At 38.8% G+C, this 16118-nt stretch overlaps 1 protein-coding gene across 2 annotated transcripts in view; it reads left to right on the top strand.

Annotated features, from left to right (window-relative positions):
- Positions 1–15894, top strand: part of LOC104357774 (glutamyl aminopeptidase) — a 36369-nt gene extending 20475 nt beyond the window's left edge. The window contains exons 8-20 of one of the 2 annotated variants that reach the window (XM_032997797.2): positions 1446–1511; positions 2928–2993; positions 4248–4399; positions 8180–8259; positions 9877–10004; positions 10120–10175; positions 11026–11176; positions 11939–12012; positions 12107–12208; positions 12318–12488; positions 14434–14574; positions 15383–15461; positions 15712–15894. In XM_032997797.2, coding sequence (XP_032853688.2) covers positions 1446–1511; positions 2928–2993; positions 4248–4399; positions 8180–8259; positions 9877–10004; positions 10120–10175; positions 11026–11176; positions 11939–12012; positions 12107–12208; positions 12318–12488; positions 14434–14574; positions 15383–15461; positions 15712–15861 — 1416 coding nt within the window. In that variant the 3' untranslated portion in view covers positions 15862–15894. The remainder of the gene's footprint in view (positions 1–1445; positions 1512–2927; positions 2994–4247; positions 4400–8179; positions 8260–9876; positions 10005–10119; positions 10176–11025; positions 11177–11938; positions 12013–12106; positions 12209–12317; positions 12489–14433; positions 14575–15382; positions 15462–15711) is intronic. The other variant, XM_042796860.1, reaches the window with a different exon arrangement.
- The last annotated feature ends 224 nt before the right edge of the window (positions 15895–16118 follow it).

Below are 16118 nucleotides of genomic sequence, written 5' to 3'. Positions count from 1 at the left end.
CCCAAACAGTTGAAAGAAAGAAAAGTTATTAAAACACTGGAGTTCCTATAACCATTTTGTTAGGATGAGTTTTTCTCAAATGCACTCCGTCATGGACTACAGAGCAATGACAAGAGTAGGGGGAAGAGACTGAAAAGCAGTAGTAGAAGATGCAAGGGGCTAACTACACAATGCAATTTAAAGCAAAAGGAATCTCCGCTGTTCCCAAATGCATGCACAAGTGCATATTTCTACTCTGACTTTTAATATAAATGGGAGGGGATGCTCTATGAGAAGTGATATGAGATAAGAAGTGGCTGATAGACAAAGCTGAGGAACTGAGGTAGCCTAGTACATACACGTGGCCTTATGATCACTATTAATCATAAGCAGCCTTACGATTACCTGTTTTAAGTTTTACTGAATCATTTTTGAACATATTTCATGGCAAACACATTGAATTACTATATCAGAAAAGAGTTATCTGCTGACCACCTTGACTCTGCAACAATAACCTGGAAAGCAGTTTGAGGCATATCTGTTCAAACAGTCCCTCTGCCATGACTCGTGCAGTCAAGTTGTTATTCTCAGACATGTAAATAGGGGAGAGAGGATTTACTGAGAATTCTGATAATATTCTTGTTTTCATGGGACAACTGGATTTTTAAACCACTCATAGCTTTAGGCTCTCAGCTGCCCTTTGATTTAATTCAGAAAATGAAAACATGTTAATCCTAAAATTGTATTTTGAGATTTAGATTAGGTTTGCACTGCTTTTGTTTTTCATCATTTTGTACCCACTCTGTTGTTTGTTCTGCATGACTCTTCTACTTTTCTCTCCTATTTTCCCTTTGTTTCTTTCTTCTTTCAAGGTCTTAACTGTTTGGTTTTTTTTCCTGTGACACTCAAGTAAGTAATTTCTCTGATCCTAATTCTACCCTGCATCAGAGGCCAAAGCTCTTATCCCAGTCCTCAGCAAAGCTTATTCTGTGTCTTGACATGACATCCCCAACATGTAAAGCCCCAGACTTGCGGCATTTTTGGAGTTCCCTACCTGTTGGACATTCAGCCAAAGTAATTTCCTCTATCAGGCTGTGCTGTTGGACAGGGCTAGTTCCCCATCCCTGATGTGTTCAAAGGGAAACAGGGAGCACCATTCACATAAACTGGTGGTGCTCCAGGACAGTAACTCCCAGCAGCAGGTCTCGGGACCCCTTCCACTGTCACATCTGAACTTGGAGATGGGCATCTGATCACAGCTAAAGACCAACTCTCACATCCAGAATCAAGCTCTTGCAGGCAGGCACGCCATGCCATGAAGGAATTAGAAAAAACACTTCCTCAGTTAGATAAATGGTTTCTATTTTTTCCTTATAAAATATTCACTCACATGTTGCTGTTTAGATGAACGGAATCCAGTGTTAGAGCAGTGTGAAATGACCTTCTCCCCTTTCCTTTGTCCTCAGGGTGCATCAATACTCAGAATGCTTCGAGACTGGATTACACCAGACCTCTTCCAGAAAGGCTGTCAGGTAAGGGTGGCACCAAAACAAGACAGAAATGCAGCCCATCCTCATATGACCATAGCAAAGCCATTATTCAAATAGTGAATATCAGAGATCTTGGTATGGGTAGGAAAAGTGTTTAATGTATTTCAGTACAGACTGGACAATGTCAAGGGGAAGAAGTTCCACACTTCCACATCCCAGCAGGAATGTGAACTGCATTAAGATTTGATAGTCTGAGGAACTAAATTCATGACAGCTTTTAGTGAAGATACCTCCTCCACCCCACTGTTATCCTGTTGTCAGATAGAATCCCCCCATTCGTCTGTAAAGTATGTCTGCAGCTTCATATGCCATGATCTTCCAACCCACTCAAGCCGGCTATGCAGAGACGTGCTTACAGGTATAATCTCATCCATTCCCTGATGCAGGGGCACCCAGCCCTGGAGAGACAAGGTAATAGGGAGTAGAAAAGGGAGATATAGCACACTTCAGAGTCCTTTCTTGTGGACAAAGAAGTGTGATGCTACAAAATTATGGAAAGGAAAAATAGGCAAAAGGAGACCTCCCAGAAAGAGGGAGATTATCTGCCCTTTCCTCTGAACTGACATTTGTCATCTCTGAAGTTACAGTGCAGGTTTACCACATTTGTTCTTACCTACCTCCCTCCTGAAGAGCACATTTATGGGCTGCTACGAGCCAGTTGTATTTTCCTTCACTTTTTCTTTCATATAATTCAATCAGGACAGTTCCATAAGATGGGAAAATACAGACACCCTGTCCACAAGAGACTAATGCTTCCCCTTCACTCAGAGCCTTCAAGAACATTAAAGTAGGGAGCTGTGCCTAACAGTGAAACAAACAGCACCATCTGCTGATTAAACACCACCAGGATCCAGATAGCAGGGTAGGAAAGCACTGGCTAAGCAGCGAGGTAAGACACAGGACAGGAAGAGTGTTTAGGAGGTGCAAACACTCAGCTGAATACCATTATTTCTTGTAATAGTCATTTTGATCACAACTTAGAGATGACTAGACTTTCCTACTTCCACTCAGAGTCCACAGACAGTGAAATCTGAAATAGCTTCCTTCTTCTGAGCAACCTCTTATATTAGATAGAAATTTGCAACAGGGTATGCTGGTGTCTATTCAAACAAAATACAAAGAACTCTTCAAGTACAAAATTGTTTCATACTAATAAGTTACACTGGAAAATGCCGACTTGTAGCATTACAGGATGCATTGGAAAGCAAAGGAACTTCATCAGCTGAATATTGATCCATTTAAACTCCTACTCACAATACTACTGTCCATGGATAGATACTCTACAACTGATTGGTACTTGCTCTACTCTCTGTATCTTTGTACAACTAAATATGTGTATTGTTTTCATAGACAAAGAAAGACCTAGTAGTATTTTCACAGTCTTCTACCTCTCTCTAGGCATATTTGAAGAAACACCATTTCCAGAACGCCAAGACACAACAATTTTGGGAAGCTCTGGAAGTGGTATGTTTTTCAGCAACTCAAAACCTTTCTAATAAATGTTTCATATATCACTCACTGATTTCAGCTTCCCAAACTTTTTATATTCTGTAGCTCTTCTGTCAATAAGAGATCACAAGCTCAGTGGCCTCCCAGTATATTCCAACACATCTTATTTCTAGCAAATATATATTATTTCCTCATTTTTTTGTCATAAGACTATGGAAGTAGAATAATAAACAAGAAAGGAGGCCTTGCTAACAAACAGCCTGCTGCTGAAACATTCCTCTCAAAACTCAAATTCATTTCATGGGTGAAAACACCCCTCATCCACCACACACATGCGCCCCATACTCTCCCTTATCTCTAACCAGATTCAGCTATTTGAAAGCTCTCAGCAGTATCTATTCCCAAGTAATTTTGATGCTTATCTCCATCTCTAGCTTCTGAGTCCCAGATGGGTCATACTCTGTGCCACCATTTTCTGATCTTTCATTTTCCCTTGAGGCTGGACTGTTTATTTCTCTATATCTAATTACCTGCTAAAGCCCATCTGCATGCTACCAGGTTCTTCTCCTGATATTGCCTTTCCTTCCACCACTGTGGACACTCACACAGCCCAAGTTGCACTTTTGTGCCTCCTTTCAAGTTCCCATCTTCTCCTTGGGCCCCAGACTTCTTCCTGCTCTCTTTCTGGTGCTCTGCATCTTCATGTCATCTACCTTGTCTGAAAAAGCAAACAGTGACCCTAGCTCCCTTCCCTCACAGGTGGCATCCTTGGGAGGCAATGGCAGCCTTCTCCAGATTCAGTCTCTAGGACAGAAGTTCACAATCCACAGAATGGATCAAAATTTACTTTAGTGTAGCAGCTAGTGGTTAATACTGGCTCCTCTTTCACACTCAAAACAGGGCATATTGCAAGGAAACTTCTGGCTTTGAAAAGTCCCTTCATGCCCTTTCTGTCCGGTTCTGTTATTTCCTCAGAAAAAATTGAGAGACTTTAGAGCATGCAAGTGGCCTCAAACGTTCCTTGTTACTGGCCAGTCTCCTGCACGCATACTTCTCTTTTCTTCTGTCCATGTTCAAGTTTCCAGCTCACTCCTTCTTCAAATGATAGGCACCACAAAAGGATTTGATGGAATATTTTTTGTACTGAACCTGCTCTTTCCTCTGCCCCCCTCTGCTCTTCTTTCTCTCAATATCTTTTTTTTTTTTTTTTTTTTTAATTCTTTGTACTGAATTTGCTCTTTCACTTCAACCTTCTCTCATCATTCCTAGGCAAGTAATAAACCTGTGAAGGAAGTCATGGACACATGGACTAGGCAGATGGGCTACCCAGTTTTGGAGATGGGAAGTAATTCAGTATTCACACAGAAACGTTTTCTCTTGGATCCCAGTGCAAATGCTTCTCACCCTCCTTCTGATCTTGGGTAAGTTCCTGATGTAAATGTTTATCCAAAACAGGTAGAAATACTGTACAGATACTCTCTTCAACTGAAACATATGTAGATAGTGTTATACCCATTCTTTCTAAACGTACTCTCAGCATTTGTTTTTAAAAAGAAACCAGCAGTAAGTTAGATATAAATATTTCAAATTTAGGACAGCTTCAGCCCTTTGTCTCAGGGCTTCTTTCTCAAACACAGCAGAGCGAAATTGGCCAGGATCTCTCAGAAAATCTTATTTCCACACATAAACAGCTCACATGATTGCAAGTCATCTGTTGAACCACTTCAAATTGTGGTCTGTCAGGTTAAGGAAAACTGACACAAAATTGTCTCTGTCCAGAAATCAGATACCATGATCCAGGTATTTTATACCCTGGCAATTTATTCCTTTTCCTATATGGTATAGGACCTATAATACATCACAGGGTCTTCACATACAATAAAGGGTCTTCTCTACATGTCTTAAAAACATGAGTTACTGTGAAATAGTCATGTGTAAATGTTATTAATCCTCATCAAGACCTGTTTTTTTCTAATAAACTCAGGATGGTAGTGCTTAATTTTACCCATCTAAAAGATAGTTATTTAGTCAGCCATCTTAGGCTCTTATGTGGCTGGACAGCTAGCTACACATATTCATCTACCTTATTCAAGACAGGTGGGATACTGTATAGGAGCATATTTGTTAATTAATAGATGACTAATCTGAGGGGAGATGAACCCTACCTGTGGGTTGATGGACTTGCTCAGGAAAATGGCTCGGCTGCACCATGGCATTAACCAGCTGAATGACTGTTCAGAGCTAGCATTGTGTATACTCTTAGCCCCAGTTTTGAGGTAATACAACTCTTCCAACATCTCAGTGAAAGAAATTCAAATTATCCCATATGAGGAAGGTTTCATTCTCTGAATTATCCCAATCAACTAAACCAGTGAAACTTGCCTGTATGAACCAGAGCTAAATCTACCCAAATGTAATTTTTCATTAGCTTCTACTAGTTATTTTGTTACAAAGAGCAAGAACAAGGAGAAAATTAAGAAACAGTTATGGCCACTTAGTTTCATTCTGATTAAAAAGAAAAAACTTGAGGAATGAGAAGGCTGATGGCATTGGCAGTTTTGGATAGGTATCAAAAGAGTTGGATGAGATAATTAACTGTGTATTTGCAACCTTGTATTTCTCCCAACATAAGCAGAAAAGTTTGCAGGCTTTTGAAGCAACTCTAGCTGCAAACCACAACACTGTGCCATCTGAAGTCTGGTGTTAGACTAGTCAGGAAAAAAATACTTCTTTGTGTTAAAAATTTTTTACTTATTACACTATGCTCTGAGGTAGCAGACTCGGGAATCCTACTGTTGCTTGACTTCAAGACTTACAGTACATTGTCATTTATAATTTCTTGAGTAGAAATCCCAGCACTGTTCCTACCTTAACCTGTCAAGAAGCCGAGCTGTATACTGCCCATGCTATTCCCAAAGTGAAAGGGGAATTTGTTTCTGAATATGTAGGTTTTACAAATTACTTAAAAATAAAATGCAGTAATATATATTATAATGTCAATATTCTCTGTCCTGCAACAGACTTTCTCCCTTGCCTAAAAGTCAATCCACTGAAAAGCTATACCTCCTCCTTCTACCCTCACAGATGGGTATGAGGAAGCTCCTGAAGAGATCCTACTCAAGATGGGACTGGCCTATTTCATGTCTGGATGAGGGGTTTTGATTTAAGCAGTGAAAACTCCAGGCCTTGTGCACGCTTTCTTCTCCGAACCCTGCAGGGATAGTGTCCTGAGCTGCCTGCTTGTTTCAATCTTGTTTGGCTTGAAAGAGTCCTCTCTGCATGCTGGCACTCAAAAGAAATGGAAGTTCAAAAACCTGTGCTCTTAAAATAGTGCTGCTGGGCAAATACATAGCTACAGCATAGCACATCAAGGAACATGTCCTCAATACACACAGTTAACAGGACACAGCTATTGTATGCTCAGGAAAAATATTTATATATGTAATCTCAGGAACACATAAAGAAAACTAAAAAAAATCCCCCTCATTAAATTCACTAACAAAACCAGGTGTTGTTTTATTAAGAAAAAAAAAAAAAAAAAATCTTTTAATCTTTTATGAGCTTTCTGTTGGGGAAACACAATACTGGGGCTTCTCGCCAAACAATAACCTCTAAATTCCATGGAAGTACACTCCATAAGAGAACTAGTAAAATCTAGAAATATATAAGTCTCCATAAATAAGATATTCTTGTTTATAAGATACAAAACTATAACTGATCTTTCTTCCTGGAGGCAGCAGTAGATACCATAGCCTTTACTTTGGTATTTTCTGGAAGTCAATGACCATTCACTTAGCCCAGGGTTGTAAAGATGACCCAGGATTTCCTGTAGCACTTGTCACCAGGGGATTTAAGACAGAAAGAAAATCTCCCTGGAATGGACTATAATATGCTAACATGGAACAGCAGTGGACTGCTCAAAATGGCTTAATAATTTCTAGAAGCCCTATGCAGGTGGTTGAGCAGGTATGGTCACAGCATCCCCTGACTTCCTACTTCCCTGACTGCATGATCACAGTCTTGGTCAGGCTGTGCCAGGGCTCCCTTCCAGCCCAAATATTTTAGAATCATCCTGGGCATGCCCTGGGCTGAGAAGCCTGCACCTACCCACCGAAGGTATTCAAGAAATTGAAGACGAAGTGGTAAGGTCACATTTGGCTCCCAGTGCTTTATAATGGAGGAATTGGGATTGTTTTGGAGAATGAAAATAGTCTGGAAAAGGCAAGAGATCCTCTTGACTGGATCCCAGTGGTTGCTTAAGCTCTTTCAGATTTCCCATCTGTAAAAATTGTTTCACAATAATTAGCCGCTTATTTCAAGTCATCATTGCAAAGATTAACTGGTGTCTGCACAAAGTCCTACACACATCAACATTAACACTGTCATCATCCATCCACATATAATTGTCTTTTACTGAATTAATTGCTTTGTACCCTGCTAAATTATTATCTGACATGACATGAAGATACAGCTTAGCAGGGCTGGATGTTCCAGAGCTGTGGCAATAAGCTACACAGTGTAGCATAATGGAAATTCATTCACATGATCTCTCTCTGGTTACGGACAATTAATCTTATGGAGAAACCAAGAGGTGATGACTGCATTCAGAAGGACATGGCCCTAGTAGTTTCACTGATTTAAAAAAACAAAAAACAAAAAAAAGAACTAGATAAATTGTGCAGCTTTCAGATTTAACTTTAGTCACATAATTAACACAGTACCATTTTAGCTTGATTAATCAAAGTTGGACACTGGACAAAATCTTATTCCACTCCCTTGCTCAGTCCAGCAGATACATTTTGAGAACTACTGATAAATACAAAGTATTAAGACAAGCTGCTGCTATTCCCCATCTCTAGAGCATGAACATGCCTGGATATTTCATGGTTTTTATTTTGCTTTTCAGGGAATATAACTGCCCCAATCTTACCACACCAATATCTGACATTTTGTTGCCTGAATAGAGTATCATAGCACAGAGACATCTTTACACCATAAACAACAGCTATTAGTAAAACACTATGTTTTGTTACAAGGGATATTTGTTAAACGTATATGTACGTAAGCACAAAGTTTGCTTCATCAATCAAGATGTAAACATTAAAATAAACAAAACAAAAAAAAAAAGATACATTGGAGTTTTATTTTTAGCATTTGGTTTCCAATGTCATTTAATTCTCTTTCCATTTAAATAATTTCAGTTACAAATGGAATATACCAGTGAAGCGGAGACTTGGGAGTTCAACAAGTTATACTTTTTACAACGCATCAGATTCTGCAGGTAAACTTCCCCTTATCTTTTAAGATTAATGAATAGATAAAGCTTTTAAATGTTCTTAACAAGAAATAAAATACAGAATTATCTTCCATGCTTTTCAGTTTTCAGATCTGGGAACCAGCACACAGCTTATTTGGGCTGAGTTAATAGTAATTTCTGCAATGAGGTGATTAGGTGATTATTTCCTCTATACACATATTATGTCAATTTAGGCTCAATTCAGTAAAGTGCTTAAGTATGTGTTTAAATCCAATCCTATTCAAGGAAGCATCTAAGCATACTCTTAATTATGATGTACTAAAATCAAGGGGACTCAGATATGCCCTTTGTCAAGTCTAAGAAAAGAGGTGGCAATCTGAGCAATCTGAGTTCAGTTAAAAAGAGCTACAAATGACTAAACACATTTTCTAATGCTGATTTCAGGAACACCTACATAGGTATTTTTGATGATTGTTCTATTATGCAATCAAATCTGAATTTCTCATTCTACAACTCTAGTGGCCAAAAGGGGGGGGGGGGGGGGGGGGAGGGGAAATGTAAACAAAAAATAAATAAATTACTGATATTTTTGAGTTTTTAAATTTCATCACATGTTGGAATTTCAGAAATATCACAATCAGCTCTTCTCTTTTTGTACTTGTTTGAATGTTCCTTATTTAAAATGTGATTTGTCTTTTGTTCTGCTTTTTTTTTAAAAAACCTGGTTGCTTTTAGTATCCATGCAAAAGAAAACAAAAAAGTCTTATGTCATGATACAAGTCAGAGATTAACACAAAGAAATTTTCATTCTCTAACTTCCACATGACATTTCAGTGGGCTGCGAAGGGCTATTAAATTGACAAAGCCTGCAAAGGCATGATTAGGTGCTTATTTCTACATCCATAAAAATCTTGGCCACTAGAGCAAACAGCAACTGTAGGGAAAAAATGCCCTTTCAAATACCTTGTGGGGGTCATCCAAACAAAAAAGTGCTTTTAAGGCCAGCCACCCTCAAGCCACAGATTGAAGACCACTGCTTTCAAAGGGCAATAGGAAAACTTTCATAACTAGCAGCAAGCTTCTGAGAAAGGAACATTTTTCAAGGATTCATTTTAAAGATGAATTCCTTAAACAGGAGTGCTTGAGTGAAGTCTCAGCCTATTTTCTAATTCCTTTATCTATAGCTACAAAAATTGAATCAGAGTACAGGGAAGAAAACTCTAAGGAATTTAGTTGAAATAAACAGAAAAGTAAAACAAATGGAGAGTAAAATATGAGAACTTTAATAGTAATCACGAGGGTGAAAAACTTTTTTTAAAAGATACTTGCAAAAACTGTTTCTTTTTACAATTACACTAATTTTCACTATCCCCACCCTAATCACAATGATCTCCATTTTAAATTTAACAAACTAGCTGCCCCAAGTAATTACCACAAATCACTATTAATAAGACAAGTGCTGGAATTTGTTAAAGTCTGTAATAACTCACAGCCATTTAAACAATAAATAAATAAAATTAAGGTTTGGATCTTATTTTGTTATTCATTAAAACCAAATATTACTTTTGGAGTCAGGGAATCTCCAGTGAGCTTTGTGTTTTATGAGAAGCATAAACCAACCACTGTTTGTTTGCTTTGCAGGAATTATAATAGAATCACCTCCTAATACTTTTGCAAACATTAATCCAGACCACATTGGATTCTATCGGGTGAATTATGATAGTCAAAACTGGGCCAGGTTAAGCACTCTTCTGGTCAGCAACCACAAAGTGAGTGTCATAACATTAACCTGTCTGGTGGGTCTCTTATAGAGGTCTCTAGAGGCTGCTTTTTTCTGCCAGTAATCTATATATTCTTGATCATTCTTTTCCTCTTTTCACACAGGATTTTTCAGCTGCTGACCGTGCAGGAATTTTGGATGATGCCTTTTCTTTAGCAAGGTAAACTAATTCTCTGTAGAGATCTCTAACACAAGTTTTTCACTTTCTATTGCCTATTAATTAGAATTAATTCAACTTAGATGGTTGAAAGAAAATTTCTGAATGTGTTACAAGTCTTAACTGTTTATGGGCTCATATTGTCCTCCAAAAGGGGAAAATTCAAGTATACGTTGGCAACTTGCACTATCAATGCAGTCAAAAGAAATGTTCCCCTTCAGTTCAGTGGCAGAAAAAAAAAAAAAAAAAAAAAAAAAAAAAGGCTTTAATTGCACAGGTCTTAGGAAGAGGTGTTTCTGCCATGTAAGTAACAATAATAAAAGCACTCCAGAAGAAGCTACGCGTCCATAAAATCAGAGGAATTTGTACAATGCATAACGTGTCATTAGGAAGCTACCACCTCAGCTATCTTGTTTAGAAATTTGCTTGGAAACTTCTAGCTCTTGTACCCAGCCATGATGACACAGATAAACTTTAGGTGACATTCTGTGACAGCTTCTAAGTCTGAATCTCCCCAGCCTTTCAGGATGTCTCCAGAGCTAGCAATTCCATTTTGTGTGACAGGGGTTAGTGTAGTCAGTTGAGGGCTGCCCACTTCTGGGCACACTGAGCTGCTGCACAATGTGAGCAGCCTCCTCGCGGCAGTGAGAGCTACTGCAGTTAGGCGTTGATTAACAGTGATCCTTGGTGGTCTCTTCAGAAAACACCTCCCAGGTTAGATTCCAGGCTATTTTCCCCCTCTCAAAATTTATTATTTCAGACCTTCTAAAGAAAATAGTGTTCTAATATCTTTAAAGAAGCAAGTTCTTCAAAATCATTAAAATAACAGAAGTTATGTTTTCTCCTTCCACAGACCTGGACTCGTGAATTACTTTGTTCCCCTGGAGCTCACAAAATACCTAAGAAATGAAACAGACTATTTACCTTGGCATAGAGTTATATCATCTGTAACTTACCTTGCAAACATGCTCAAAGATGATACAAGTCTCTATCCTCTGTTTCAGGTGATGAAGTAAAAAAAAAAAAAAAAAAAAGCATTCCTGCATTGGAGCACTGGATCTGACAATTCAGGATCTTTAACAGCAATAACCTTGAAGTTCAAGTGATTTTCAATGTTGCTGAGCTATCAGTATTTACTTTTTGTTACTGTACTCAAAAAAAAAAAAAAGTGCTGAAAACTGCTTAGTACTGATCTCTGAATTACCTGGATTCTTTATTCAGGACTATGCACTTGGAGGAAAGAAATTATGCCTAATTATTCTTATAATCCATCACCATAAATCACAGTACAGACATTTGTTAGTCAAGACTGTCCTGCATCCAATAAAGAAGTATGTATAGGGCAGAAAAGCTTGGACACCTGTCCTCAGCACGAAGGATGGCTATATCTCAATGTGACAGTGAGCAGGTCTGATAGTTGACCTAACATGCTGAACACAATTTAATGGTCACTAAAATAACTATGTCCTGAACTCAGCATTATCTCTGGAAAAGAGTTGTGGCCATGTGTCCTTGCTGTACCCCGACCTTCATTTGGAGAGAAGCAGGTTGCCTTTTCCCTGTCCGTGCATCAGTATTGCAAGCATTCAGACTTGGCATGCTGGGGTGATCTGGAAAGACTGTGCATGTGTGTGTTTGTGTAACTTTTTGTTAAAGAGATGCTAATTCTAGGAAAAATGAAGGAGAATAAACTATGAACACAAATATAATTTTATTATTATTTAAAGAAATCTACACAAGTAACCAACACCCTTTTTCTACCCCAGGAATATTTTCGCTACCAGGTAAAACCCATTGTGGATCAACTGAACTGGAATGATTTTGGAAGCCATTTGGAGAGGTTGATCAATCTTTTTTTTTCCTTCTCATATTATTGATGAATTCAAAGAGTGCTAAGCAGTAGGAAAATACATATCTATCTCTCTCTTTTAAAGGCTTCTTCGTGCATCTGTTCTAGACTTTGCCTGCAGTATGGATGACACAGAATCTTTGAACAACGCTTCTCAATTATTTGAGCAGTGGCTACAAGGAAAACCGTGAGTGCTCACAGCTTTTGCAGCTGGTAAAGAACACAGCATATGACTTGGTCACAGATCTCAAGCCAGAAAGGGGGAAGAATATTCAAGTACTGTTTCTTTATTTTAGTGTTCCTGCAAATCTCCGACTCCTAGTATATCGCTATGGGATGCAGAACTCAGGCAATGAGTCATCATGGAATTACATGTTCAAGAAATACCAAGAAACTTCATTAGCACAAGAAAAAGAAAAGCTGTTGTATGGCCTGGCTTCAGTGAAGAACATCACCCTTTTGGACAGGTGATTTAAACACAAAGATTTTTTTTTGTTGTTTTCCCTACAGAAACAATGGGTCACCGTTTGCTCATTCCCCTCTCCTCTCTCCTGTGCTGTCATTTTTGTCAGATTACAGCATGAGGAGTGCAACACATTTTCAAGACCAGTTATCTAACAACCCCTCCAAGACTGTACTATAGTAGAAAAAAAGCCTTGCTCCTTTAGTGGAGATACTGAACACATGGTAGTTTCTGCACACAATCAGCAGACTTCGTGTCTTGCAACAGTGCCTTCACCCTGTGTAATTTTAGCTGCCTAATAGTTAAGCATCAGGAGAAAATTAGTCATTTATATTTCCTCTATAATCAGTGAAGGGAGGTAGGGCCTCCAGAGTACTGTTTATCCCAGAACAGGACAGGGACTTAAAATCAATGGGAAGAATTGCTTTTGGGGGTTGCCAGTCACCCTCCATTGTCTACAGAGGGAGTTTGCTTAGACTATATGTCTACCTTCTAAGTAGCCAAAATTAGGCAAACAACCTTGAGCAGTTGTTACTAATGGTCCTATGAAGGCATCCGTGTGAAGTCGCAATGCTCCCTGAAGTGCTGAGCAGAGGTAGAGCTAGAACCAGAAATTATGTGTTCATGCCTCCATGACAGTGATGGGGAGCCTGGCTACTGCCCCAGTCTGGTCCAACTGTCAGATTGGGCGAGCGTTTCCCCAGGCTGCTGCTCTGCATAGACACACCAGCTGCTTTAAGCTTATCTGGTAACATTGCATGTAGCTGTATTATGTAGCGGAGATGCCGGCAAACATCTTCACCGGAGCTGTTCACCACTTTGTTGGAGCCCTGTCTAAATATCATAAGATGGAGCAGTCTCTGCCTGGAAGAGTTCCAAGTTTAAACAAGATGAAACAAGGAATTATAGGAGGTTCAGGAAGAGTAAATATAAGAGTTAGAGTAATTAAAATAGTGGTAGGAGGCAGCTGTATTCCTAAATTCTTGTGACTACAACAGCCATAATCTAAAGCCATTCCGTAACTAATTGCTGACATGATTAAGACATGAATTAATTAGTTAGATCAGCTTATATTTGCAGAAAATAAAAATTTCACCCTAAAGCAGAGAGAATTTGTCTCTTAATTTGCTATTAAAATAACAAGGGAGGGGAAAAGAGCAAACAGATTGAGAAAATTGTCCCTTACAGATAGGAAAAAAGACAATCCTTAGCCCCAGCACACAGCAGCTTAAGGGTGTTCTTCTGCAGCTGCTGATGTGAAACCATGACCACACTACTCACCTCCCTGCAAACGTGCGTGCTGAGGGATCCCTCCACTCTGTCAGTCGAAACCATTTGCACAGTAACTGGAAGTATAACTGCAGCACTTGCAGGCATGCTATGCTTAAATGAATTTTAATTTTGTGTAGATAAGAGTTTCAGAACAAACAGCACAGATTTCAGTATGAGCAAGCCACCTGTGTGTGTACTCGTGGTCCCTAGAAGATCTTTATAGTCTGGACTACTACTTTTTTGGTGCTTGGCTACCCAAACAGGCTGGACTACCAACTGATCCAATCTTGTTTTCACTACTTGATAAAAATATAACATCAATAATGGGTTTTGGCTATTTTCAAGTAACGTAGGGACATAAATCCTGCTTACTTTCTAAAGAGAATCATAACAGCTTAGATTTCTTTCAACACAGTTGTCTCTTGACACAGTTAGCAACAGATACATATGTTTTAGATCAGTGTACTTCACCTTTAAAATGCTGTAGATAAAAATAATATTCCTACTTGGAAATGGGCTGTAGACTGTGGTGGCAAATACTTGCAAAATACAGACATTAGCATTGCATTATTTCTCATCATCATCAGTCAAGCCTACACTGAAAGTGTTAACTTATTAGTTGCTTTCCATGGTCTTTCATGAAAGCCTCTCACTGTTTCTTATGGCATTTCCCTTAGGTATCTGAAATATATTTACAACACCAGCCTCATCAAAAGCCAAGATGTGTTCACAGTCCTGAAATACATCTCATATAACACCTATGGGAAAACAATGGCCTGGGACTGGATACGACTTAACTGGCAGTACTTAGTTGACAGGTATGATGATGAACTCATTGGAAAGTTTAAGTCTACATCCATCTCTATATCTTGTTAGATGCCATGCTTTCCTATATTTTCACTATACAGCTATAATCACTGGCCTTTGCATAATGAAAGCTGAAAGCGTATTCAACACAATTTTATCCATCTGCTGTGAAAAAGTATTTTGCTGCTAACTCGAAAACCATTCTTTTCCTAAATGACCACTATCAATAAGTAGTGATTAAAAAGTATAGAAAGTTCTACCAAGGCCATAGAAATCTGGTTATTGCATGGAACTTAGTCAGTCGTCTCCACTCTTTCTATTGATTTTGTAACAAGAAGTCAATGTACAGAATTTTTTTAATTTCTCCTAGTGGTGAAATCAAAAAGCAGACATACAGATGAGCAGTGGAAGTAATAGCAACCCTTTAAGTGTTGCTCCACCCTGTTTGCGTGATTTCTCTCTCCTTCTCATTTCTAAGTGCTTGGTGAGGGCACAGAAGCAAAGCACACCTGCAAGCCTAGAGCTGTGGACAGCATTTGTACTGCTGAGAAGCAATACACCTAATTTCCAGCATAAGACAATAAGTCATTAATTAAAAAAAAAAAAAAATCCCACAGAAGAGATGACACCATTAATAAAGATGTTTGAGAATAGCACAGATAAGAGTACTATTTTTCAAGTATTTCCAAAAATGGCTGAAATCTGAGTGTACCTGTTTTATTGTAGCACAGTTAGAAGCTTAGTCTTCAGATAATTACTTGTGCCTTTTATTTTTTAATGGTTTTGCATCAAACATCATGTATTAAATTGTTTTTCTAGATTCACTATCAATGACAGAAACCTTGGTCGAATAGTAACTATTACCCAAACCTTCAACACTGACCTCCAGCTCTGGCAGGTATGGTAACAGCATTTCTCTTGGTTGTAAGTCAATATATTTAAAAATCCACTGGCCAGAAAACTTGACCTTTTGGCCTCTAAATGTGTAAAGTAGTATGACTTACTGTAAAACTATCCCAGAGCTACTAGCCTGAGTCTAAATATCTCTCCCAGCCAAAACTGAGCTTGGCCAGGTTCCTGTAAAAAGCCACTTGCCCAATAGCAGCTCTATTTGCTTCATGTCCATTCTCTTTCTCTCTCTTTTCCAGATGGTAAATTTCTTTGAGAAATATCCTAATGCTGGGGCAGGAGAATTGCCCAGGAGTCAGTCAATTGAGCAGGTGAAAAACAACATTGAATGGCTAAAAGTAAACAAGGAGGAAATACGAGAGTGGCTAGAAGCGCAGCCAGGCCATTAAAGTCTTAACTTTGTTACAAATACCAGGCACTCATTTTGGGCACTCAGAACCTCAGCGATATTTAGCAATGTGGATTTCTCACCTGGGTACCTTAGAGAACCAAGGCCTAATATTTTTTCTACAAACACTCAGGAGATCACTGCCAGAGCAATGTTTGCATAATTGCCGATCCCAGATCCTGCCAGCACTTGTGTGCAGGAATAACTATATTTTGAGAGATGAATTTGCCTGAACAAACAGGACAAATGATTAAAGTT

The sequence above is a fragment of the Tyto alba genome, unplaced genomic scaffold (genome assembly GCF_018691265.1).
Source record: "Tyto alba isolate M040663 unplaced genomic scaffold, T.alba_DEE_v4.0 Super-Scaffold_23, whole genome shotgun sequence".
In the NCBI taxonomy this organism is placed as follows: Eukaryota; Metazoa; Chordata; class Aves; order Strigiformes; family Tytonidae; genus Tyto; species Tyto alba.
Note: the sequence above shows the minus strand (reverse complement) of the source record. Positions and strands in the feature narration are given on the sequence as shown.